Source organism: Penicillium waksmanii (assembly GCF_028829765.1).
Source record: "Penicillium waksmanii strain IBT 27052 chromosome Unknown utg000005l:1.0-5232799.0:1.0-5237142.0, whole genome shotgun sequence".
Taxonomy (NCBI): domain Eukaryota; kingdom Fungi; phylum Ascomycota; class Eurotiomycetes; order Eurotiales; family Aspergillaceae; genus Penicillium; species Penicillium waksmanii.
The window spans coordinates 4,205,189-4,228,415 of NW_026643252.1; the positions used below are offsets into that span (position 1 = coordinate 4,205,189).

General features: G+C 50.2%; 12 protein-coding genes across 12 annotated transcripts; 7 read left to right on the top strand and 5 right to left on the bottom strand.

Annotated features, from left to right (window-relative positions):
• Window positions 1-2,273: 2,273 nt before the first annotated feature.
• Window positions 2,274-3,108, top strand: N7481_006485 (MYB DNA-binding domain protein; the record flags this gene model as incomplete). The annotated part of the gene is made up of 2 exons (XM_057265704.1): window positions 2,274-2,731; window positions 2,832-3,108. 2 exons carry the CDS (start codon window positions 2,274-2,276, stop codon window positions 3,106-3,108), a joined length of 735 nt encoding a protein of 244 aa, XP_057123424.1.
• Window positions 3,109-3,566: 458 nt separating this feature from the next.
• N7481_006486 (tRNA (carboxymethyluridine(34)-5-O)-methyltransferase) lies at window positions 3,567-4,654 on the bottom strand (the record flags this gene model as incomplete). The annotated part of the gene is made up of 3 exons (XM_057265705.1): window positions 3,567-4,047; window positions 4,361-4,485; window positions 4,574-4,654. 3 exons carry the CDS (start codon window positions 4,652-4,654, stop codon window positions 3,567-3,569), a joined length of 687 nt encoding a protein of 228 aa, XP_057123425.1.
• A 767-nt stretch (window positions 4,655-5,421) lies between these two features.
• N7481_006487 (TBCB family protein) lies at window positions 5,422-6,455 on the top strand (the record flags this gene model as incomplete). Its single annotated transcript, XM_057265706.1, has 3 exons — window positions 5,422-5,697; window positions 5,790-6,009; window positions 6,115-6,455. 3 exons carry the CDS (start codon window positions 5,422-5,424, stop codon window positions 6,453-6,455), a joined length of 837 nt encoding a protein of 278 aa, XP_057123426.1.
• Window positions 6,456-6,787: 332 nt separating this feature from the next.
• On the bottom strand, window positions 6,788-8,883 carry N7481_006488 (Cupin domain protein; the record flags this gene model as incomplete). The annotated part of the gene is made up of 5 exons (XM_057265707.1): window positions 6,788-7,014; window positions 7,091-7,342; window positions 7,404-8,504; window positions 8,596-8,753; window positions 8,822-8,883. 5 exons carry the CDS (start codon window positions 8,881-8,883, stop codon window positions 6,788-6,790), a joined length of 1,800 nt encoding a protein of 599 aa, XP_057123427.1.
• A 259-nt stretch (window positions 8,884-9,142) lies between these two features.
• On the top strand, window positions 9,143-10,174 carry N7481_006489 (ribonuclease H2 catalytic subunit RNH201; the record flags this gene model as incomplete). Its single annotated transcript, XM_057265708.1, has 1 exon — window positions 9,143-10,174. The coding sequence occupies one exon, from the start codon at window positions 9,143-9,145 to the stop codon at window positions 10,172-10,174; it is 1,032 nt and encodes a 343-aa protein (XP_057123428.1).
• Window positions 10,175-10,397: 223 nt separating this feature from the next.
• On the bottom strand, window positions 10,398-11,761 carry N7481_006490 (peroxisomal membrane protein PEX16; the record flags this gene model as incomplete). Its single annotated transcript, XM_057265709.1, has 5 exons — window positions 10,398-10,521; window positions 10,583-11,091; window positions 11,159-11,427; window positions 11,496-11,531; window positions 11,608-11,761. The coding sequence occupies 5 exons, from the start codon at window positions 11,759-11,761 to the stop codon at window positions 10,398-10,400; spliced, it is 1,092 nt and encodes a 363-aa protein (XP_057123429.1).
• Window positions 11,762-12,119: 358 nt separating this feature from the next.
• N7481_006491 (SAE2 C-terminal domain-containing protein) lies at window positions 12,120-14,178 on the bottom strand (the record flags this gene model as incomplete). The annotated part of the gene is made up of 2 exons (XM_057265710.1): window positions 12,120-13,492; window positions 13,587-14,178. The coding sequence occupies 2 exons, from the start codon at window positions 14,176-14,178 to the stop codon at window positions 12,120-12,122; spliced, it is 1,965 nt and encodes a 654-aa protein (XP_057123430.1).
• Window positions 14,179-14,434: 256 nt separating this feature from the next.
• Window positions 14,435-14,775, top strand: N7481_006492 (WD domain protein; the record flags this gene model as incomplete). The annotated part of the gene is made up of 2 exons (XM_057265711.1): window positions 14,435-14,593; window positions 14,671-14,775. 2 exons carry the CDS (start codon window positions 14,435-14,437, stop codon window positions 14,773-14,775), a joined length of 264 nt encoding a protein of 87 aa, XP_057123431.1.
• A 92-nt stretch (window positions 14,776-14,867) lies between these two features.
• Window positions 14,868-16,256, top strand: N7481_006493 (uncharacterized protein; the record flags this gene model as incomplete). The annotated part of the gene is made up of 1 exon (XM_057265712.1): window positions 14,868-16,256. One exon carries the CDS (start codon window positions 14,868-14,870, stop codon window positions 16,254-16,256), a length of 1,389 nt encoding a protein of 462 aa, XP_057123432.1.
• Window positions 16,257-17,338: 1,082 nt separating this feature from the next.
• N7481_006494 (uncharacterized protein) lies at window positions 17,339-18,487 on the top strand (the record flags this gene model as incomplete). Its single annotated transcript, XM_057265713.1, has 6 exons — window positions 17,339-17,372; window positions 17,619-17,638; window positions 17,764-17,798; window positions 17,885-17,913; window positions 17,984-18,301; window positions 18,375-18,487. 6 exons carry the CDS (start codon window positions 17,339-17,341, stop codon window positions 18,485-18,487), a joined length of 549 nt encoding a protein of 182 aa, XP_057123433.1.
• A 570-nt stretch (window positions 18,488-19,057) lies between these two features.
• On the bottom strand, window positions 19,058-21,328 carry N7481_006495 (uncharacterized protein; the record flags this gene model as incomplete). The annotated part of the gene is given in 6 exon segments (XM_057265714.1): window positions 19,058-19,258; window positions 19,316-20,421; window positions 20,506-20,633; window positions 20,729-20,759; window positions 20,907-21,106; window positions 21,123-21,328. 6 exon segments carry the CDS (start codon window positions 21,326-21,328, stop codon window positions 19,058-19,060), a joined length of 1,872 nt encoding a protein of 623 aa, XP_057123434.1.
• A 351-nt stretch (window positions 21,329-21,679) lies between these two features.
• Window positions 21,680-22,668, top strand: N7481_006496 (aldo/keto reductase; the record flags this gene model as incomplete). The annotated part of the gene is made up of 2 exons (XM_057265715.1): window positions 21,680-21,739; window positions 21,838-22,668. 2 exons carry the CDS (start codon window positions 21,680-21,682, stop codon window positions 22,666-22,668), a joined length of 891 nt encoding a protein of 296 aa, XP_057123435.1.
• Window positions 22,669-23,227: the final 559 nt, after the last annotated feature.

Here is a 23,227-nt window from a genome sequence, read left to right on the forward strand (position 1 = left end):
CCCTTTGTAATCTCTGTGCAATTTCGCCGACTCCTCTTTTTTTTTTCTTCCTCTCTCTTTCGATGTGGGGGCGACGCGGCCACGGTTATTGTTATTACCTGTGATTAGATTATATGGAGTACTCTACTGAGTACACACTCCAATATGATTCTAGACCTTTCCCGCTCTAATTTCGCGCGGGTCTGGCCCCTCCAAGAATTCATTGCGACGCCGTGTTACCGGGCGAGCTGCTGCGAACGGTGCGAGTCGGATGAGGGGGAGGAAGGGAAGGGAAGTTCTGGAAGAACTGCCCTTTCGATGCGATCGGATTGTTGAGAACAGGGCTGGATACAGAGCTGTAGTGTACAACTTGTTACAGCATCCAGCTTTCTCAACTTTAGTTTTCTGGCTAGGTTAGCTAGGGAGCTAGGGAACTAGTACGAGTAGCTATAGTTCTTAACTATATAGCTTGTAGCTATAGACGAATAGTCTTCAGCCAGTCATTACCTAGGTAAGCACGAGTACTCCCTTTCATTAGTACGTAGTTATGTACAGTCGCAGTTGGAGCTAAGGTAGTACTAAGTATCAGACGAACAAAAGTCCCTGCTTGTTAGAACCGGGAAATGGGAAGGGATCCACAGGATCAACTGGAGGGGAGGAGGGGGGGTCTTGCTGGTGGCTGATGGACCAAACACCACGAAGTACGAAGTAGTGCCTGTATGGATACATACAAACAGCCAAGCCCGCAGCAAAAATCCCCGAGTGGTCACACGGAAACTGAGGCTGCAAACCGCTCCGCTCGGGGCTGCTTGAAAAAAGAAAAGTAAAAAAAAGAGGCAACGGATGGTGGGCCTGGGAACGTGAACTTGACTTGAACTGACGCGCAAGACCCCAGATCCCGGCAAGAATGGGCCTCAGCAATGGGCCATTCTGCGTTAGTTCTAGTGGAGCGCCGTTAGCCTGCGATCTGGGTCCTGCGAGGGTTTTAGTCGCAACGGCATGGCATTAGGGCGGGTTAGCGCCTGGGCCGGCGCTGGCCGTGGCGCCCGTTGTGACTGGCCAGTGCGGCCTTTAAAGTGTCCGTTACGCATCCTCATCTCATTTCAGGATGATGCGGGTCCAGGAGTCTTCTACCGGGGGAGAGGACGAGTTCTAGCCAGGAGATGTGATGGAGTGGATTGACCAGGCTCTGTACGAGTACTCGTCTGTACCCAAAAGGTATGGGATGATTCGTCAGGCACCGCAACAGAGATAGTCGGTGTTTCTCCCTTTTTCTCCTTTTCAGTGTATTCACTTAAAAGGGGGAGGGGGAAGAGGTAAACAGTAAATAGTAAACAAGGTGTGTTCGATGTCATAACGGTTGAAAGAGGGAAAGACTGGAAAGGCTGGAAAGGCTGGAAACAAGAAGAAGGGTTTGACCGCTCAGCATCTTTAATTAAAGCAGCAGTGCTGAGTGGATCGGGGATATTGTGGCTCTGCTTGATGATTCTTTGGGATTATTTGGGGGGGGTTTTTCCTTTTTAATTTCCCTTTTAATAAAATAATAATAATAATAATAAAAATAATACACAATATTATTATTATTCCTTATACCCTTATTTGATTTACCATACAGTACCATAGTCTAACTACTCTCTCTCCCTCGTCCTTCTCCATCCCGGCTTTTAGCTGTCATTGCCAATCGACATCTGGTTTCATCTTCACGTTCTGGACTCTTTCCTGATGCTTTCCCTTTTCCTCTTCTCTTCTCTTCTCCCACGCCCTTTTTATCCTCACATCTCCATCTTTTGATCTTGTCTACACACCTTGAGTCATTTCGAACCTTCTCGAGCCGCCTTTTTTCTTTTCCTTCCACTCATCTTCCACGGTACTCTTCAGCCGTCATTCTGCCGCGCGCCTCTTAACGGCTTTACCTCTGACCTCACCATTCGTTGCACGAGACCGTGTCTCTTTTTGAGTTTCTGCTCAAGCCCGGAGCTTTTTGAACGTGGATCCTTTTGTGGTGATCATCACATACTGCCTCGTCTAGCAAAAATAGAGATATACATCGCCCCTGCCAGTACCTCTGCAAGCCAGAACTCTGTCGTCATCTAGACTTGTCACGAGCTTCATCTTCATCTTTCGCCTTCTTCCTTTTATTTCCTCATCTCCTCGCTTTATCTGCTCCCTTCCTTTTCTCTCTCTCTCTTTTCCTTCTCTCTCCTCCCTCTCCCCCCCTCACCTATCGTTTTTGGAGGGGGGTTCATTTTCTATCTACTCCAACACAAGACCCGACCTTCCCCCCCATCGCGCATATGATTGCGTTACAACATCGGCCTATCTTGCCGCCCGCCAAAGTGGATATCTCACTGCTACTCAAGCCCCAAGATGAGGATGAAGCCCCGGGCATTCCTACGTCTCTCTATCCACCCAGATCCCTCTCGGGGCTCTCGGGGCTACCTCCGGTCTTGACAGGCCCGTCCCCCAGCCTGATCCCACCACCGCTGATCAAGACCGGTCCAACAGGATCGGTAAAGCGGTTGCAACCTGCGCACACGTCTGAGTCACCGGCTAAGAAGCAATCCAAATGGTCTCCCGAGGAGGACGCCCTTATCATCGAGCTGCGGGGCAGCGGGATGAAGTGGGAGGATATCAGCAAGCGACTGCCTGGCCGCAGCGCGATTAGTTGTCGCCTTCACTATCAGAACTACCTTGAGCGCAGGAGCGAGTGGGATGAAGATAAGAAGAACAAGCTGGCAAGGCTGTACGAACGGTAAGAAAAAAAAAGACACTTGAAACCATCAGAATGGGATGGGTTGGGGTAATCCAGTTTGGGGAAAAGAGAAGAAGAAAAACAGCTAACAGTCGAATAGATTCAAGGCGGAAATGTGGTCTAAGGTCGCAGAGGAAATGGCCATCCCATGGCGTGCAGCCGAAGCGATGCACTGGCAACTAGGAGAGCAGGAAATGGCCCGCCGCGCAGGCGTGGTGCCGTTTTCCTTGTCCAGCACTGCCATTAATCCCCCCCCACCACCAGAACTCGTCGAGCAAGCACCTCTCTATCCCGACCACGAAAGACTTCCCTCTCACGCGCTATCCCCGGTCACCCTCCCGGCATGCCACCTCAACTGCCTTCCCTCGAAGAGCTGACCGCCGGTGTGCCCGCATATGCACCACCTGCCCCGCCCCCGCCAAGAGAGTATTATGGAATCGGACGACCATCAGAGATGGGAATCCCCCCCGCCGGGCCTCATGGGTCCTCATCTGGGAATGCCCCCACGAACCCTGCCCTAGGATGAACTTGACGATCATGCCTGAACGGCTTTCCTTTGTTTTTTTTGATTGATACGAATTGCATAGCGCCGGCTGGAGGTATACCGTGATTTGTGGGAGGCCATGAATTGCATAGAGAATTTTTGCTTCCCCCCTTCTCTTTTGCGTTGAACTGTTCCTGTTTTTTTCTTTCCTTTTCACTTTGATTTGGAGGGGGGAGCCGTTGTCGGCGCGGCGCTCTTTACCCCCCGTTCCCCGCGACATCCCACGTTGCATGTTGATGACGATCTTTTCGAGGCTGGTTCTTCGAAACAACAATGTGACTGGGATTTCATTCAGGAAGCGGGCTTGGGCTTGGGCGTCGCAATAGCCCACCAATTATCCTTCTCATACCCGGACTCCAAAACCTGTCCACCGGCTTGCTCGATATCGCGCTCTAGCTCCCCTTCCTCATACAGATGATAGTACCGATGGAAGGTCTGCTCTTGCCCTTGGTCCAACTTGGACTTTCGAACCCAAGGAACCATGATATCTTGGGGATCACCTTTATCCCAACCACGACGACTATCCTTTTGCTCCAGCGCCCAGGCATAAACCAGGAATTTCCCCCCTGGTTCCGTCCCCGAGCCCCGTCTTACAGTTCGCAATATCTCGGCAACTGCCTCCACTCGCCGCTCTGGGGTCGACATATGGTGGACCACTGCGATGGAGATTGCAAAGTCAAAGAAGGCGTCCCGATGCGGGAGTTGGAGAATGTCAGCCACCACGGTGGAATGGGGCTGATGCTGGATTGCAATTCGCGCCAGATTTTCCGATCTGCGGCAGCGCGAGTCAGACCGGATCGAGATCGAGATCGGGATTTGGGCAAAGGAGAAGGAAAAGAGCAATGGGAATGGGAATAGGGATGGGGGACTATCATATCATCGCATACAATTTTCAAGAAAACAAGAAGAAAAAAAACAAGTCAAAAAAGAAATAACAACCTCAAACCCCCAGCAAAAAAAGCAAAAAACCAACTTGAAAATTCATTTTATACAAATTATAGAGCAAGCAACGCAGATGATATATGAAACCTCAACCTCATATCAAGTATTCTTCAAAACTTTCAAAACTTTTCAAAATAACGTACCTATCCGAAGCCACTATAAAGACATCCTTATTGACGGTCAAATTCTTCCCATTGCCACATCCTACGTCCAGACCAACAGACCCGGGAGACTGCGCCTGGAGGAATTGTTCCACGATGGGCCAGGCCTGTCATCATGTTCAATCCAAAACTCATTAGTTGGGGGGGTTGAGGCTGGCGGGGGTGTGCATTCCTTCAGTGTTTCGTTTCACCTACCTTGAAACGTGTTGCGGAGAAGTGCCCAGCAATCTGCTGATACACTTCATGTACATGATTTTGCTCGTACTCGTCGGCCATCGTGGGATGATATGATATCAGGTTTGGTTTGAGTGTTTGATTAGATGTTTGCTGGTAGCAACCGACGGCGGCGTTGAAGTTGAACACAAGCGAGAATTCACGTGACTGACAGTATCCACTCGGACAATACATACAGGCGTACCTAATCCGCTATGTAAGAGAACTCTATAGAAACATGAAACATAAAACATAAGGAAAAAGACGCCGGAAATTACTGGCCTAGTCAAAACTTAAACTCATTCCGCAGGAAGGAGTCCCCGCTGTCAGAATATCTTTCAAACATTTAATCTCACATCAAACAGCGAAGTCTGCAGTCGAAGTTGAAATTCAGTTTGAGGGTGGATGACTAAGCATTATTATCCACTTGGTGAACCCGTCGCCAGCACATTTCAGGAGCCATCGCTTGTCTCGCACCTGGAAATTGTGAGTACTAGTCAGTCCCCTTGCTTTGTTTCAGGCCAGGGAGTCCCTGCCCGGTTATGAGCACACAAGATCTTTGTCCAACATTTCACCAGGCCCCTGTGAGATCTGTGGGGAAGTTAGATCTGCATCTCCCAGAAAGGCAATATCAAAATGTCCGAATTGGATAGGGGGAGGGTCTAGGACAGAGAAGGAGACACTGCTTCCACATTTGATCAGCCTACTCCTACTCTGGGAGGTAGTCTTTCTACTTCTCATTTCCAGATACATTTTGAACATTAATCGGGCCAGAGCTAACCTTGCCCATTTAGATCACATCTATCAAAACCAAACCCGCAGCAGTCAAAATGGCATTCCAGCCTACCCCGACAGATATCTCTGTCGTTATTACGGCTGCATCCGCGGCCCGGGGCAACGATGCAGAGCCCAGATTCCTCAACGAGCGTCGGGTCACCCCAACCTGGACCGTGAACCAGCTCAAAGGCAAGCTTGAGACTATGACCGGTGTCCCGCCAGGCTTCCAAAGTCTCCGCATCAAAGTCCCCGGACGGCCTGTTCAATGGATGGAAGGCGAGGACCGGCGAATCGATGAATGGGGTCTGGTGAAGGGGTGCGAGATTGAGGTAGGCAACTGCTTTTCCCTTCCCCTTCTCCGCTATGCTGCGGGATTTTGGAATTTATTTATATTAACGTAAATTCGTTGCTATCACTATAGGTCCACGACTCTCGTCCCCAGTCCATGCGACCTAATTACACCGATCTTTCCTCGGTCGAGAAGTACGAATTACCCAGCGAGACATACGAGTCTCTCCCGAATTCGGTACTTGCCTGGAAAAAGAACCAGAAGCTAGGCCGCTTCGACCCTAATGCCCTTTCACCTGAAGAGGCATTGCGCAACCAAGTGGAGAAGGATCAGAGTGAAGTTTCTACTAAAGGTATGCTATGCTATGCTATGCGAGACAGGGCCGCAGGGCCTTGTCTAATATGATATGCCGGCAAGCAAGCCAGTGTTCTAATTGTCCTTTTTTTGGCGTGTGTAGGAATTGCCGTTGCTGCGCGCGCTATCATCCTCCCATCATCCCCGCCGCATATTCGCCGAGGAACGGTTCGATTCGTAGGTCCCGTTCCGGCCATTCCTGTTACTGGACCGGGCCGTGAGTTGGAACGTGAGGGTGAGCTTCCCGCGGACCTACAGCCTATCTGGGTTGGTATTGAGTTGGATGAGCCAACCGGTAAGAATGATGGTAGTGTGGGTGGAAAGAGGTACTTTGAGTGTCTCGAGAAGAGGGGTGCTTTTGTTAAGCCTGATAAGGTTCAGATTGGAGATTTTCCTCCTCTGGATCTGGATGATGATCTTGATGACTTGATGGAGGAGATCTAAATCTAAATCTAAATCTTAACGCGTGAGACGCAATGTGATGCAGAATGCATGGAAATGATTATTATTAGACATGTTTGTGAATGAACTTATATTTCTTACTCTACTCTACTTAACCCTTCGACGAGGCTACTCATCGCCAATTATAAGAGATAGTAGAGTAGATTTGAGGGTGAAAAAATGGAATAAAACCGACATCCAGAGCTAGCAATTACAGAACAACACATATCGCTAGAAAGACACAAAAAACAAATCAAGCAGAGGAGGTATCGTGACGCATTCAACACCGACATGAAGTAGAATCAATGGCAAAATGGAAATAGCCAAGATAGTATTTATTTCCCAGCTTTCTGCTTACCCTTGCGACCTCGAGCGGCTGCAGGCTTGGCTTTGGGCTTAGATGGGCCGGCTTCGGCTTCGGTTTCGCCATCGGAGTTGCCTTGCTCAACGGCTTGGGATGTAGTTCCAGAGTCCTCCTCGGAATCCTCATCAGGGACACAACCCTGTGTGAAGAAGAGTCTTACATCTTTCTCATAGGGATTCTGAAAGCTGTAAACGTTGCCTGTCAATCCGTCGTTAGTTATAGTTATAGTTACAAGGGTAACGTTTTCGTGTTGGGATTCTTGAGTGCTACTCACCTCGGGGGACCTGGAAAACACAGCCTTTGCCTGCGCTGAACTGGACTCCAGAAATGTCCACTTGGACACGACCATTGCAGACGTAAAATACCATGTGCATCTTTTTCGAATTTTTGGGTTTCTTTAAACTGTCTGGTGGCAGGTCAAGAACACCCGATCCAATGAAGGAAGAGCTGAGTAATTTGGCAAATTTGAACGTAGATCCTTTGACGCCCTTCGTTTGGATACCAGAGGGGGCGTAAGCAATAGTGTCTGTGATAAGTACTGGTTAGAGATTGTACAAATAGTGTGCTGCGGTTGGCTCCTCTCTTACCTGTGACTTCTTCTGTGGTGCCTCCAATCGGATCCCATTTCGGTACAATGCCATGGAGAATACCGCCCTGCGTCTCCCATTCGTCCATATTTTCGTCTTCTTCGTCTGAAAAGTCTTCCTTTCGTTTTTTAGACTTGCTTGACTTGGACTTTTTACCACGCTTGCCTTTGCCCTTATTCTCCGGTTCTTGCTCTTCAGTGCGGATGATTTCCTTGATAGTAGAGAGTGGGTACCGCTGGCCCTCTGCGGCTTCTCCATCGCCGTACACACAGCGTTCATTGCGCCAGTATGCAAGAGGCCTGACAGAGACTCGCCCTGAGCGAGTGTGGGTGGAGACATCCTCGGTTGGGTTCTCGCGCTTTAGGATATATAGACTGCGGCCCTTCAAGGGACCCGAACGTTGGGAGTAATTCTCCACAACTCGGTCCAATTCCGGGTCCAGGGGTTCTTGTGGTTGAGCTTCCTTCGATACTTTCTGTTTCTTGGCCGGTCTGGCCTCGGAGGTTTCTTCGTCAGCAGCGCGAGCAGCCTTTGGCGGTCGACCTGGCCGACCAGCGGCCGATTTGCCTTTGCCGTTGGTAGTTTTGGCCGCAGGTCCCTTCTTCGTCAATTTGGTTGCTTTTTCGGCTTGTCGTGGTTCTTCTGGGGCGTCTGCGCGGTCGCTGTCCGAGTCGTCCAAATCTTCCTCGATGGGTTCTGGGATCTCGTCCTGGATCACAGTGTCGTTGCCATGGTCAAAGCTGTTCTCAACATCATCTTGGATGGCAAATGATGGATTTTCGTCATTTTCTTCGTCGGAAAATTCAGTTGTTTCGGGCAGCGCCCTGGCTTTCTGCGAGTTGTTCTTTCCCTTCTTTGGGCCAGCGTTGACCGAGCGGGCGCTCAGAGGAGATGGGTCTCCTCGTAGATTGCCGTTTGTAGCGAGTAGACTTCTGCCCTCGGAAGGACTGGAAAAGTCTTGCTCAGGCTCTGGGGAGGATTGCTCTACTGGAGACCTCCGAACATTTCGGAAAGAGCCTTTGACTGGCGATTGCGACGGTGGTGGTAAATTTTGCGAACGATTGGAGGCATTGAGAAAGTGCATAGGGCCCGGCGCATTATCTGGAGATTGAAACGAAACATAAGCACATAGCTCGGGGGTTTTACACAATTGGCGAGGGGAGAGGGCTGTGTTGTGTTGTGTTTTACTTACCATCCTCGATAGACATATCAGAGCCAATAGAATCTTCATCATCGTCTTCGAAGCCATTCACCTTATCGGGCGATTTCTCGGGAGATGAGAACAATCCATCGACTTCTTCCATTCCATGTTCGTCGCGTCGGCCCTCTTTCAGGGTAAGTCCAGTGCGCCTGGGGGTCGCATCAGTATCAGAGTATAGTTTCGTGCGCGCGCAATTGTCGAGAAAGGAACAACTCACCTTCCTGCGGTTCCGACGTTGGAGTAATCATATTCGCGAGCTTTCCCGAGTCCACGAGCCATTTTGGCGGGGATAGCGACAGCGAAAGGCAGATGGAGAAATTAGTTTGAACCTGCAGCAGCCAAAGTGTAGGTGTGGATGTGGATGTGGAGGGGAGAGGAATGATGCGACGGAATTGGGGGGGAAACCTGCAAGGGAAACGCGCCGGCCCACGCGCCAACCACAGCCGACGCGTCTGTCTCCGCGGCATTTACCACACCTCAACTGGAAACTTCAAGGGTATTTCCCTCACTCTCGCCCTTACCCTCACACACACCCATCATGGTGGCAAGCAAATCAAAGGTCGATGATCCCCAAGGTCTCAGCTTTATTCCACCAAGCGTGGAAAAAGAGCATGTGCTCTCGGGAGATTCCTACGCCTACTATACACCTATTCCAGCCGCCATCACGCCCCACGATAAATCCAATCCCACAAATCCCACAACTGAAGCTACACCATGTGTACTAGGCGTTGACGAAGCCGGTCGCGGCCCAGTCCTAGGACCAATGGTCTACGGCGCATTCTACCTACCACTCGATCTCCACCACTCCCTCTTAGCCGAAGAGCACAGCTTCGACGACAGCAAAGTCCTCACCCCCGGCGTCCGCGCCAACCTCATGCGTCTACTCAACACACCAGGCGAGAATTTATTCGAATCCTGCGGCTACGCGATCAAACTTCTTTCGGCGCGCGATATTGGTTCCGGGATGATGAAACCGGGTACGGCGGTGTACAATCTGAATGCGCAAGCTATGGATGCTACGATTGAGATCATTCGTGGTGTTGTTGAAGAGCGTGGCGTTGATGTAAAGGAGGTTTATATCGATACCATTGGTAATCCGGCTACATACCAACAGAAGCTGGAGCGGATTTTTCCTTCTTTGAAGATCACTGTCGCCAAGAAGGCGGATTCCTTATACCCTTGTGTGAGTGCTGCTAGTGTCGCGGCCAAGGTGACGCGTGATGTTGCCCTGGAAGTTCTGTATGAGGCTGTGCTTCGCGAGCAGTCGTTGGATACAACACCTGAAGGATGGGGTAGTGGTTATCCCTCGGATTCCAAATGCACCGGCTGGCTGAGACGCAACATGGACCCTGTTTTCGGTTGGGGCAATGAGTGCCGCTTCAGCTGGGGTACTGCGAAAGAAATGCTGGAACTGAAGGGTGGAGCACGGGTGGACTGGCCGGTCGATGATGACGAGGATGGGAATGCGATGCTGAGCGAGTTTCTTCTCGCGTCAGGTCCGACTAAAAGTACCGGAGGACAAAGTGGCTTGCAAGAATGGTTTGGCCAGAAACAAGCCGAGATTTTATAACGATATGACCTTTGTCTATCATTAATAATGAAGCTAATAAAACAATGAAGATACCCTTTCCAATCAAGCATACGCAGAATCAAGAAGAGAGAGAAAACATAGGAAAAACATGTCTGATGCAAGTGTCATAAATCACAGAGAAAGATTAGAGTAAGCCCCCCTGAAATGAGGGTTTAAAACTGGGTATCATGGAAGAAGGTCGAGAGTGCGAAGAGGAATTCCATCACAGCGTCGCAGTTGAAAAGTAGTAGTTATCCCACAGGTATTCGTAGTCCTCCACCACGCTGCCTACCAGGTCCAACAGCGGCTTGCCCTTCATCTTGCCAGTAAGACTGTGCAGCCATGACCTAATGCATTGTTAGTGTGTATTTCAAGTTATTGGGAGATAGGGCAAGGAAAGATCCATACTTGGTAATGTTCTCGTAAAAGGCACCCCGCATCAACCACCACCCCATGGACCATCCGCGCTTTCTCAACTCCTCACGCTCAAGTCCAGTCAAGCCTCGAAGACCTCCTGCAACACGTTCGCGGAAATCCCGCTTAGCGAGTTGTCGACAGCCATACTCCATTCCAAAGCCGATCAGCCAGGGCCGCCAGCTTCGCTTATCCTTGCTCCATTTCTGCATCGCCAGAGCATAGACTACCGGTCGCAGAATATAAAGAACCTCCGCCAGCTGCCCTTGGCCGGTAACTCGATGCAGAAGCGTTTTCGGGGGCTTGATGTCGTCGGCAGTGAGAACTTTGGAAATGAGATAGTTTGAAACGTCATTGACGTCCGGAAGTGATGGGAGCGAAAGACCAGTTCGAGGCATCGTCCAGTTCAAGTCGGATGACTTTTCGCTGGTGGGGGTCTCCATTCCATTCCAGTCGCTCTGCTCCTCTTCCGGCTGCTCCATCGTTCTAGGGTCAACTTCGCGCTCGGGAAGCGGGGGGGTTGACCAAGGGTCTAGAATTTGTCAAGCGGAGGAGCAGAATGCGACAGACTGCTTTGGCAAATTCGATGAAGACGACGACACGCCATCTAGTCTTCTGCCCGCGCCGACGCGCTGCCATTTCCCAAAGGAGCTCTGTATATTGGAGCATCTGGAGCGCAAGGGCTACCTGACGATACAACGAGGAGCGGGAGGTCCAGTACTTGGTATATCGTGAATGAGGGGTCGGCGTCGGTCTGGCAACAGTTGATGGAAGCCGTGAGATGACTTTCGCTACGAGGGAGTCATGGTAAAGGGACAGGAGCTGGACACCAGAATGGACTATATGATCTGGTTAGAAACGTTTCAAAGAAACAAAGGTCACAGAGATGTGTAGAGTGTAGACTGACCACATTCTGAGGCGACTTCAGATTCACGATAGCGTCCTGGTGAATGGCATTGATACGTTAGTAGGGTTCCCATGCGCCCAGGCGATAGCATTCCGTGATGGATCGCACTCACCAGGGATGATGTAGGTCAGCGACCGCAAGGCGGACTCGACCTGTCCAACGGAGCTGGAGTTCTTGGTAACGAAGTCTTCATAGAGGGCGAGCCACTTTGATGGTCCTAGCATCGCTGGCGATATGGGATTTGAGATATTCCGAACGGTCTCCATGATCCAGGATGATGCATTGCGTAGTCGCGGAGTCGACAAGGAGAATGGCCGGGGAAGTCACGGGGCGCCAAGACTTGCGGGCCGAGGTTGATGCTTGCGGGCTCTTCGGAGTACTCCACGGAAATGTACATTTTATGCTAACCTTGAGTCAAAACGAAATGAATTCTTGAGAATCTGACACGAGACCTTGTTGCAATGGCTTTGCATACCGTCAGGAATCTACCAATCCACAATAGGATGCGTTGCTCTAATACTACACTACGCGGGGTATAAATGGATCTCATCAAGCCTCCGTGAACGGGCATTCATATGCAACAATAAAATGGGTATAGTACAGATTTAACAAAGAGGTTTCGTTTCACTCATCCGCCCAAGTCCAAAGACCCCCCGGACGCATCGCTTCACGGTATCGTTCCTCAACCTTGTCTCGCTCCAGATTCCCCGCAGCTGCCCAGTCTGCTTCTAGTTCTTGCGTATCGGGCATCTCAGTTCGCCAGAAACCTGGCGGTGTTCGAGCTCGCTGGTGAGTATGACGGTGTTTTCCGTACTGATTGGCGATGACTCGAGCTTTGGCTTCGATTAGTAGACGCTCGCGATCTTCTGAGCTAAGCCCCTCGAGACGATGTCGTTCTTCACCTAGGTATTCTTCCAGTATTTGTTGATTTTCCTGCTCTTGGTTGTTCGTAGGGAGGCCTCCAAGGCGAGCCATCGCGCGAAAGCGATCTCCACAGCAGCCGGGACGCGTGCAGCCGGAAAGGCATTTGCGATCGTCTTTCTTTCGCACTACGGTGCTATATGCGTAGTCCATTCCTTGGTTGCCTTCTGGATTTATCTTGAAATGGGATAAGTCTAGGCGGTGGAGGGGTCGGGATCGGTATGGTTCGTCTTCGGGTCTGACTTCGGGGTATGATTGAGATTCCGTTTCGTCGGTTGCCATCGGTGTTGGTGGCTGACGTTTAGAAGACTCAACTATATTTCGATTTGAACTTGAAGTAGCCACCGCACCGTGTGGAACTTGGGGCAATTCGGCGTGGGGTGGTGGTTCGCATATCTCATGTGAATTTGCATTTGCATTTGCATTCGGTTGAGCTGCTGAGGTGTTCTTCGAGGCTTGTTCGCTGGCTTGAGCTTGATCGTCACACTCCTCCTCAGAGTCACAGACCTCGGTCTTTACCAGTGTGGCACGTTGGCTCCTGATCTTCTGCTTCTTACTCCGGGACTCTCTGTTCGATTGCCCACTTGTTCTTGAGTTTCCATCAATGGGGTTAAGAATCGAGGGCGTTTGAAACGATCGATCATCTGGCTTTTTTAGGAGCGGGTTGACAGGACTACACTCGTCCTCGTGCCCTTGGTTTCCCTGGCGAGAGGCCTCTCTTCGAGACTTTCGCTTGGTGGGTGTTTGAACAGTCTGGCCAATTGCGTCCAGATCCTGGGTGCTTGGAAAATGCTGGCCAATGGAATGGATAGAATTCTGTGGCGGACTCGAAGAAATGGGTTCGTTCTTGACGGCTCCAGACCGCGAGGGAACTGCCTCTCTGGGTTTAGAAGATTTGACAGAAGATACTACCCGTTTCCGTTTCAGATTCTTGATGTCGGGTAGCAGAGGAAGAGTGTCCGAGTTTGCTTCTGATGGTATTGAGTCGACGCCAGATTGGCTCTGTGCGAGGAGAGCTGCTTCTGGATGCTCTCCCAAATTTATGGGCTGGCTCTGCTCTTCCGTCTTGACATGAACTCGTGTATCGGTTAAAGGACCCCGGGTTTGGTTGTTTGGGGGGGTTTGTTGTAGTAGAGGTCGATGAAATGGAGGTTGCGCGATTCATGAGACTTTCATTAGATACCGTATTTGCGGGGCCTGCAGGAATACGCGTGTTCGTTGTTCCCTCCTTCGCAATCTGGGTTCTTCGAAATGTGACGGGTGAACCATTGAGTATAAGTGTAAACTCATTTCGTTCCAGTTGCCTGTCCCAATGACGCAGTTTCTTCTTATGCTGGAGGACTTTTGTCTTGAGACTGCCCCAGCCTTGAGAGAGTGTTTGAAGATTGGCATAGAGTGCCGAGTATTTCTTCATGAAAGTTTTCTTCAACTGGTCGACATTGTCATGGTTGATTGTTGTCAATACATGCTCCGGAGCAAACTCATCTTCCAAATGACTGAGTTGATTTGGGAGTTCCAGATCTTCAGGCTTGCTTTCAAAGTGGCGGAGCTGCTCCTGAAGAGCAGCTATGTGTGATTGGAGCTCTTGGTTTCGATTTTCTGTAGCTTGCTGAGCCGCACTGGCAGTTGCGGCATTCCTTTCTGCTTCTTCTGTTCTTTTTTGGAGATTGGCATTTTGGGACTGCAGATTTCGATAGGCAGTACTAAATGACGCCTCACATGCTTCGGCGATGGATGCATGGAGCTCCTTCAGAACCTCCATGAGGTGTTCGTCTGGTCGTGATCAACAATGTTCATCCTAGGATGTTCCCCACTGACGCGTGCCACGGCTACAGGCAGCGGGCAGCGGCAGTCACGTAATACACGTGATTTCTTATCAAAGACCCGATAAGGGAGGCACTTGACGTAGCCCCGAGTTTCCCATAGCGAAATGGGAGTTTCTCTGTGTATTCATTCCCATTCTCGTTCTCCCCACAATCTCGTGAAGAAACTATGCAAAGATTCTTGTTAATCTGATCATGTCAAAGCGTCGCAGAGGTGAGGAGGACCAGTCCGATGCGCCTTTTTCAAAAAGACGCCGGGACTCTGCAACTGGTGGCCCCGTTGACCGCCTGTCCTCGTTGAGCAATGAGCTTTTGCTTCATATCTTGTCGTTTCTTCCAATCTCATCACTTGGTGTGTGTCAAAGGTAATCGATTTCCGTCCTAACTGCGAATTTCATTAAAAAGATATTTACCCTTCTACCTCATTTTAGATTATCCCGTCGATTCAATGCTCTGAGCGGGGATTCGGAGATCTGGAAAAGACAATATTATACCCAATGGGTGCGCCCTCGAGCTCGCCGCTTGGCAAGTGCTAGACGGCTGAGTAGTTTGGCTCTTCCAAATAAGACGGAATATTCGCCCAAAGTATCAACATGGCTTGGTCATGGTCATCTGGCTGGTAATGCAAATGGGAAGGCGACGAATTGGAAAGGCCAGTATCGTCTCCGACATAATTGGTCACGGGGGGGTTTGCCGACTAAGCGAAGTCGAATTTCCCCCCAGGCCAGATCCGCCCAACCTAGCAAAGCTATGTGCGGGGTTTGTCTTCACGGCGGACTCTGCACATGGTCTCCGGGTTTGGGCGGCGAAGGATCCTGCAATCTGTCTGGCAACTGCCCCGTTCTCGGAGCGGGACGAGTCGTCTAATTTTTGCCCAACTGCTTTAGCAGTGTGTGACTTGCAAGAAGTCCAAGAAGTGGTTGTGGGATTCGAGGATGGGCATTATAAACGTTATATCATGAATCCCGAAACGCCTCAATTGGAGCTACGGTCGTGCCATACGGGATCTAGTCGAGGAGCTATTACTGCTATGGCTTTATCATCGCCATATGTCTTAATGGTATCCCATGATAAGATACTGTCATTGCACTATCTCGATTCTGAGCAGCAAGATTCAGCGAATCCTGGGGAAGCACTGCCTTCACAGGAACTTGCATCTCTAAAAGCAGACAATATGATTGCGCCGATGACCCTCTGTCTTCGAAAGTCGACATTTGAGATCGTGGCCACCATCGTGTATAGCTTCTTCCATATTGGATGTGGATGGTCCCTGGGTATCCAGGAACTTCATTTCAGCAAAGATGGCCAGCAGCTTGAATCTCGGCTTACAAGCACTGTTGATTCACAATATGGCATCAGGCCACCACAAAGCCTGGCACCATCTGCCAGGCGACGCCACTCTGCTACAGCTGAGCCTGGGTCGGTGGCACATTCAAGTGCTGAAATCCCAGCCATGCCATCTATATTGCATAAGCAACCGCCAACATCGATGTCCTACTCTCATCCTTATTTACTGACCTCGCATGCGGACAATACTTTGACCATGTATCTGGTAGTTTCCAACTCCAGTGAACTGTTTGTGCGAGGAGGCCAGCGTCTGTGGGGTCATACATCTTCTGTATCCACCGTCCAGGTAACGAATCGCGGGAAAGCGATTTCTGTCGGTGCTCGAGGGGATGAAATCCGCATCTGGGAGCTTGAGATGGCCATTTCATCCTTGGGCACGAGTCGGCCGTTCAATGAGGAAAGCAGCATACAGGTCAATCCAGAACATGAACACAAAGAGGAAGGCCTGGATCTGCATGTTGACGTTGACTATACACCGAAGAATGGTCGGCGAGAGATCAGTGGGTTAGAGCTAGATTTCGATTCTGACAGGGGGCGAGAATCTCTCACTCCCAGCCTACATGAATGTGTTGGATTTGACGAAGAACGAGTTTTTTCTCCTTCGGGAGAAGACGGTCGGTACGCAGCTACTGGAATGCTACGATTTCACGTAGATGTACCGCAGATGTAGGAATTTTTGAAAGTCTTGACTTGGTGCGTGATGGAGTGAACGTGCCCATGCCATGACCTATGAATTTCTTGTTGAGCCTCTCTACTTTTATTTCATCCCCCCCACCCCTCACCCCCACTTGCATCACATCATACAGTGGCCGACTTGGCTCATTGGATGGGAGGGCACCAACGCAGGTCCAAGATCGCCGGGTAGCACAAGGTACTCGTTTGCCTTCTCCACGAGCTGGGGACCCTTGCGGTGTTCGTGTCCCCCTTGGATATAAAAGCTACACTACCCCCAGAGCATGGAGTTTTGTCTACTATTTAAAGTCCCGGGTGGTCTCCCCTGGGCCTTCTATCTTGAACCCATACCCACATCCGGAGTTTGCCGAACATGTCTACATATCTTGAGGTGGCTTGGTTGGCATTTGGGCTATCTACCAGCTCCTCCTGGTAGACAGATGGACTCATACCGGCAACTATCATCTTGATTATAATGACACCAGGATAGATGGAAAGGCATTCGCAATGACCGTGCGCCTGCTGAGTACCCCATCGGGTGACTTGAATAGTCATGACTTCATGCGCATGAGCGTCTTGCCTTCGATCATGAAAAGATGTCCAATCGATATCCGGACGACCACGGAATCATATTTTGTGGTATCCGACCTGATGGAATCAATCACTTGGGTCAAAAATGAAGGTGAATGGAAAGTAGTGTCAACCGAGAAGATGGTGGCATGTTGGGGGGGGAGGTTCTGTGAGATGCAGGGCGGCACCCAATCAAGACTGGTGGATTTACCAAATGTGAACAATTGGGCAAACTACCGCAAAAAACAAAAGAAAGAAAGAAAGAAAGAGAGCAACAACTGTTTGAGTGCAATCATGTTTCAATGAAAGACCTCCCGCTTGAGTTTAGCGGGCTGGGCCGAGTGAAACGAGCAACTCTTGATTTTAATTGAGAGCGGGAAGTTTTCTCCTCAGGCCCCCCCCGCACTACAAATTTCCTTCGCTCTTCCTTTCCTCTTCTCAACCCCTCCAACCAACACCACTCACATCCCTCCCAACCTATCACCAACCATATACACCAAATCCTTCAAAATGGATCCCCGTGCCAACCGATCATGCTACAACTGTGCGTTTCTTCGTCCCCCCGAATATCCTACGGCTAGCTTGGAAGTTGGCTCGCCTATGGCCCACAGTGTGATCGCTCACGAGATGATCAATCTCTCGCGCGAAATCTTCACTGAACGCCATGGCAGCCATTTGAGCTTTTCCTCGTGTTACCCGTGTTATATTCTCCTTGCTTCAATTCCTGGGGGCATCCCCCGATCGCACCTTGACGTTTTTGACTGACTTTTTTTTTTTTCGCTCGCGGTAGGCGGTGACGCATCCCACCAGGTAAAGACATACCCAATTTCATGGTTTCGAACAGCAGCTTGAAAATCAAGCTAGCTGTTTTGACGCTGTGAAATGAATCACTCGGTCATAACCCGAACCCGAAGCTCACTGGTTACCATCTTTAGGCCAAGGACTGCCCCAAGAAGGGAACCCCCACCTGGTAAGTGAATTCTGGTTGCAGGTTTCCCACCCCCGCCAACCCCAGCCATATCGATGACAGTTCGAAAATTAACATTTCTGGTATAGCTACAACTGCGGTGGCGAGGGCCACGTCAGTAAGTGATTCCGCGGAACCCATCCAACCAACCAACCCGGTGCAAAAGCATCTAACATTCCATTCTTCAGACCGTGACTGCCCCCAGCCCCCCAAGGAGCGTGCCTGCTACCGCTGCGGCATGACCGGTCACCTTTCCCGTGAGTGCCCCCAGGGCGGCCAGGGCGGTGCCCCCGGCGGCTACGGTGGTGCCCCTGGTGGCCAGGAGTGCTACAAGTGCGGTCAGGTCGGACACATTGCTCGTAACTGCTCCCAAGGCGGTGGTTACGGCGGCGGCTACGGTGCTGGCGGTGGTGGTGGCTACGGCCAGCGCCCCCAGACCTGCTACTCTTGCGGTGGATTCGGCCACATGGCCCGTGACTGCACCCAGGGACAGAAGTGCTACAACTGTTAGTATTCCTTTCTTCGGTGTCTTTATAACGTTTTGGTTTCGCTCATACTAATCCCAATCCCACTCTCTAGGCGGCGAGGTTGGCCACGTTTCCCGTGACTGCACCACCGAGGCTCGCGGCGAGCGCGTCTGCTACAAGTGCAAGCAGCCCGGTCACGTCCAGGCTGCCTGCCCCAACAACTAAAAAAAAAATTGATGCGGTGAATTGATGCGGTGTTTTTTCCTCCCTTTTCATCCCACTCTTGGTAGTGTGGGATCACCCCAATAATTTCTTTTTTCTTTATGTCTGGATTCTTTGCATGCGATACGAATGATCTGATATGTCTATTTTCCCTGGATCTTTTTTAACTTTGTATTATCACTCAACGGATTGGATCACGAACCATGGACTTTTTTCTTCTTCGCATGTTTCTCTCCAACGTGGCTGCTACTGCATTTTTGCTTGATCTGATCTGATCTGTGATCTGTCTGGGTTTCAACCTTTCCGTGCCTATGTCTACGTCTAGCGGGCTCTTTCTCGCGCGTCGAAAGTGAAAAGTGGAGTGGAGTGCAACTGGCGATTTGGCTTGCAAGTGATGAATGGGATGGGGTATGGGATTCTTTTTTCTGTTCTGGGCGTCTTTACAGGAGATATTTAGGTGCATGGGGAAAATGCATATCGACTTCTCCAACAAAGCCTCGCCTCGCCTCGCCTCTCATGTAGTCTAAAACGTAATAGGAAACGAGTATTGTATTCTGAGCCAATCCCCATCTCTCACGAGCTGCAGCTGCACATCATGGCTCTCTTGTACTTTGGTACGTCTCCGCAGAATCGCTCCTCCTCCGCAGGGTTAAGTCCCCATGAGTCCTTGAATGGATTGAGGCTCATCTGCATCACCCGGTCCAGAATTTCACGGTCTCCTTTGCGTTCCACGCGCTCGATGATCTCGTCTAAGATCCAACCACGCGGCACGAACTATAGTAAATCAGAAGGTTAGTCTGTTTAACAGCCAGGCGCGAATAAGTCACTTACATTAGGATTGACAGCCTTCATAGCTGCCTGTCTTTCCGCGTCATTGTCAGCGCCCCAGTCTTCCAGTACTCGTGTCCGCCAGCTGTCAAGCCACTTGGCAATACGAGCTCGAGCCGAATCATCCGTTTCACCAATCCCGCCAAATCCATCAACGTGGTAGAAAACGGATGCTGCTTCCCTCCTCTGTTCCTCAGTCTCTAACTGCGAAACCGACAATCCCGAGAGTCGTCGAAAGAAGTGATTGAAATCCAACTCCAGCGCTTCAAGCGTATCAAGCATTTCGGAAAATAGTTCCTGGAAATCTGATTCCTTGCCGGTCTTCAGTCCGAGTCGTGCGCCCATCAATCGCTTATACTCGTTCAAGAAGACGGCCTTGAATTCCTCGCCTGTTCGCTCGATGACGGCTTCCGCACGCTTGATAACTTCAGCCTCCATTTCCTCGCTGACGCCGTCCTTCACGAACCCTTCCTCATCAACCTTGTTTCCGGCCCCGAGGAGCTCGCCAAGAGACTCGCCTAGTCGAACTAGGTTCCACCAGATTATGCTGGGCTGATTCTTGTAGGAATAGCGGAGCATGTGATCGTCGTGGTTCGGCGTGTATGAAGGGTCGAAGTTATCCATAAACGCGAAGGGGCCGTAGTCCAGTGAGAGACCGTAGATAGAAGTGTTATCGGTGTTTAGGACTCCGTTCATGAATCCGTATGCTTGCCATGCAGCAACGGTCTTTGCGTTTCGCCGGACAATTTCGCGGTATAGTCGAGCGAATCTGTTTTCGTCAATGTCTTGGTGTGTTTGGATCGTGTCTTGCGGTATTCCGCGGGGAGGATTGTCGATTTCTGTGGCTGTTTGGCCTTCTTTGATGTTTATGGCTGCCGGGAGCTTTTCCCAGCCTCCGAATACTTCTTCGGCTATGTAGGTGGATAATTGGCGGATTAGCTCGCGCTCTCCTCGGACGCGGAGGAGGTCGAATGTTCCGATTCGAAGCCAGCTTTCGGCGAAGCGGGCTACGATTGCGCCGGGTTCGAGGCGCTCTCGGAGGACTTTTGATTTGGGGAGTAGGGTTAGAGATAGGGCTCTGGTAGTTGGTACGCCGAGGGCATTGAGGGCTGAAGATTTGTCAATATTTCTAGTTCGAAATGGTAATTTGAGGGAAATCCTTTTGGGATGAAAGTTGGGTTGGAAATAATTACCTTCAGAAACCACGTATTCTCGGATACTCGATCGAAGGACAGCCTTGCCATCTGCGAATCGGGAATAGGGTGTCCTTCCTGCGCCTTTCAGCTGTAACTCGTAGCGAGTGTTTGTCTCGGGGTTGGTGCTTTCAAAAAGACTGATTGCACGCTGTTCACGACATGTTAGCCAGTATTCTAGTATAAGAAAACGCCAAGATTGTGGAATCTTAATGTAACGTACTCCATCTCCCAATTGACCCGCCCACGAACCACTGAAAAGGGTCAGTCTCGAATTCATTCCAGTGACAAACTTCGCTTCTATAAGGACTGTACTTACAATTGCCACCCTAAATTCATTCATTAGTGTCAGTTATATATGTAATCCATGTATAGACTATCGCCGAAGCAAGAAAACTCACCACCGTAGCACTGTGCCCAGGGATAAATGCCACCACTCTCCTCATTCCACAAAATCGAATTACCTGCCACTAACGCCTGCAACTCGGCAGTCTTCTCCTCTCCAGCCTTCAATCCCAGGTCATCCATAGCCCTGGGGCTCACGCTGAGCAGCTCCGGCGCCTCGGCGGGTTCCGGACGAACGTAGGTAAACAGAGCGCCCCTGACCATCCGAGGACCTGAGGGTCTCCCGGGGCGCCTTGTGCGAGGCCTCTGGCGTTTCGAAGGCCGGATCAGCCGGTAGCTTGGATGTAAAGACATTTGATTTTGGCAGGTCGGACAAGGAGACGCCGCCGCCGGCGCTGCCGGTTGAGAGATGCGCGACCATTTGGTTTAACCGGTTCCTGGTGGACGGCAAAACTGGGAGACGAAGAGCTTGGGACATATATCGATGGGGCGGGGAAACGCGGAATGCAAGAATCGAGAGCATAAAGGATTCTATTGTTGTAAATATCCCCGAGGTCCTGGAGACTGGAGATATATGTATGATATATGTCGGTCTCCCAAAAAAAAGGTCCGGGAGACGGGAGAAGTGACATCATGCTCCCATTAATAATTAATAATTGCAGCAAAGTCGACCAAGTCTGGGCCGCGCGGGGATCGGCTTGGAAAACTGGGGAACTTGCGGAATTTACGGCAAATTGACGACTTTCGGAAAGATCCCCCCTCCCTTCTCTCTTTTACCTTCTACATCTACATCTTCATAGTGGATTGGAAGAGACATTCTATCGCAATCATGACCAACCACCCAGATATTCCAACATTGAAGCTGAATGATGGTAGCTCAATCCCTGTCGTGAGTGGTTATACTCCAACAACACAACACAAATCTTTTCCCCTCACTCACCCCCTCTCCCCCTCTCCTCCTACCAAACCTCTCTAACTGCCTTATAGCTCGGATATGGAACTGGCACCGCATGGTATAAGAAAGCCGGCGACACCAGCATCAATCGCGAGCTAGTCGACTCTGCAAAAAGCGCTGTAAAGCTCGGATTCAATCATCTCGATGGAGCCGAGGTCTATCGGACTGAAGAAGAATTAGGCCAATCCATCCAAGAGTGCGGCGTACCCCGAGACCAATTATTCATCACCACCAAAGTGGACCAAGCTCGCATCGGCGATATCCCCGCAGCAATTGAAGAAAGTCTTAAGAAGCTCCAGCTCGACCATGTGGACCTGTACCTGATCCACGCACCCTTTACCGCGAAGAATGACGCCGAGCTTCAGGCGGCATGGGCTGCTATGGAGCAAGTCAAAGCATCAGGAAAAGCCCGTTCTATCGGCGTGTCCAACTTCCTGCAAAGCCACCTCGAGACGATTTTGAAAACCGCCAACGTCGTCCCCGTTGTCAATCAGATTGAGTATCATCCGTATCTTCAGCATGGGGACCTGGTGCCCTGGCAGGAGAGCAAGGGAATTAAGACGGTCAGCTACTCGGGTCTTGCACCCATCACTCGTGTACCTGGTGGCCCGTTAGATCCGCTGCTATCGGGCCTGGCTAAGAAGTATGCTGTTCATGAGTCTGAGATCTTACTGCGGTGGACGCTGGATCAGGGATACGTGTCAATCACTACTAGCAGCAAGGAGTCTCGACTCGCAGGCTATTTACGCGCGTTGACATTCAAGCTGACCCCTGAGGAAATCAAGGAAATTTCCGAACTGGGTCAGCAGAAACACTATCGTGCGTTCTGGCGGGAGAAATTTGCGGATGATGACCGGTCGTAACTTCAATAAGGCCAAGTTTCAAATATTCCTTTCCTTCATCTAGGTATGGGAGATCCATATCCATGTGATCTATCATCATAGCATCCAGCGTGTCTTTACGCTCAATGATTAAATTTGAAGCCCAGAGTCTTCTTTTTGTGAACATACATATATATGTGTATATATATATATATATATATATATATCAAGTAGTATTCATTCGGATATAAATTATTACTTCTTAATTAGACTCCAGTGTCTTTGAAGTCCTTTGTTGCTTGCGTGATAGCCGACCGAAGATAACCAATTTACCCTTTTCCTCTCCGTCTAATATTATTTCTAAAGAAGGATCAAAGTAAACAATTCGCAAGTATCTAAATAAACCATAGCATAACATGCCAAAAGAGTACATCGAGTTGCTAGTCAGTGTTACTAACTACTAAATAGCTATACTAAAGTTGACCCAAAAGCGGCGAGGCGGGCAACCCCGAAAAGGGAACCCCCAGACGGAATCCCCATCTCTTTCCATCTCGACTTTCGACCTTCATTCACCTTGACTATTCCTCCTCCAACCACCCCC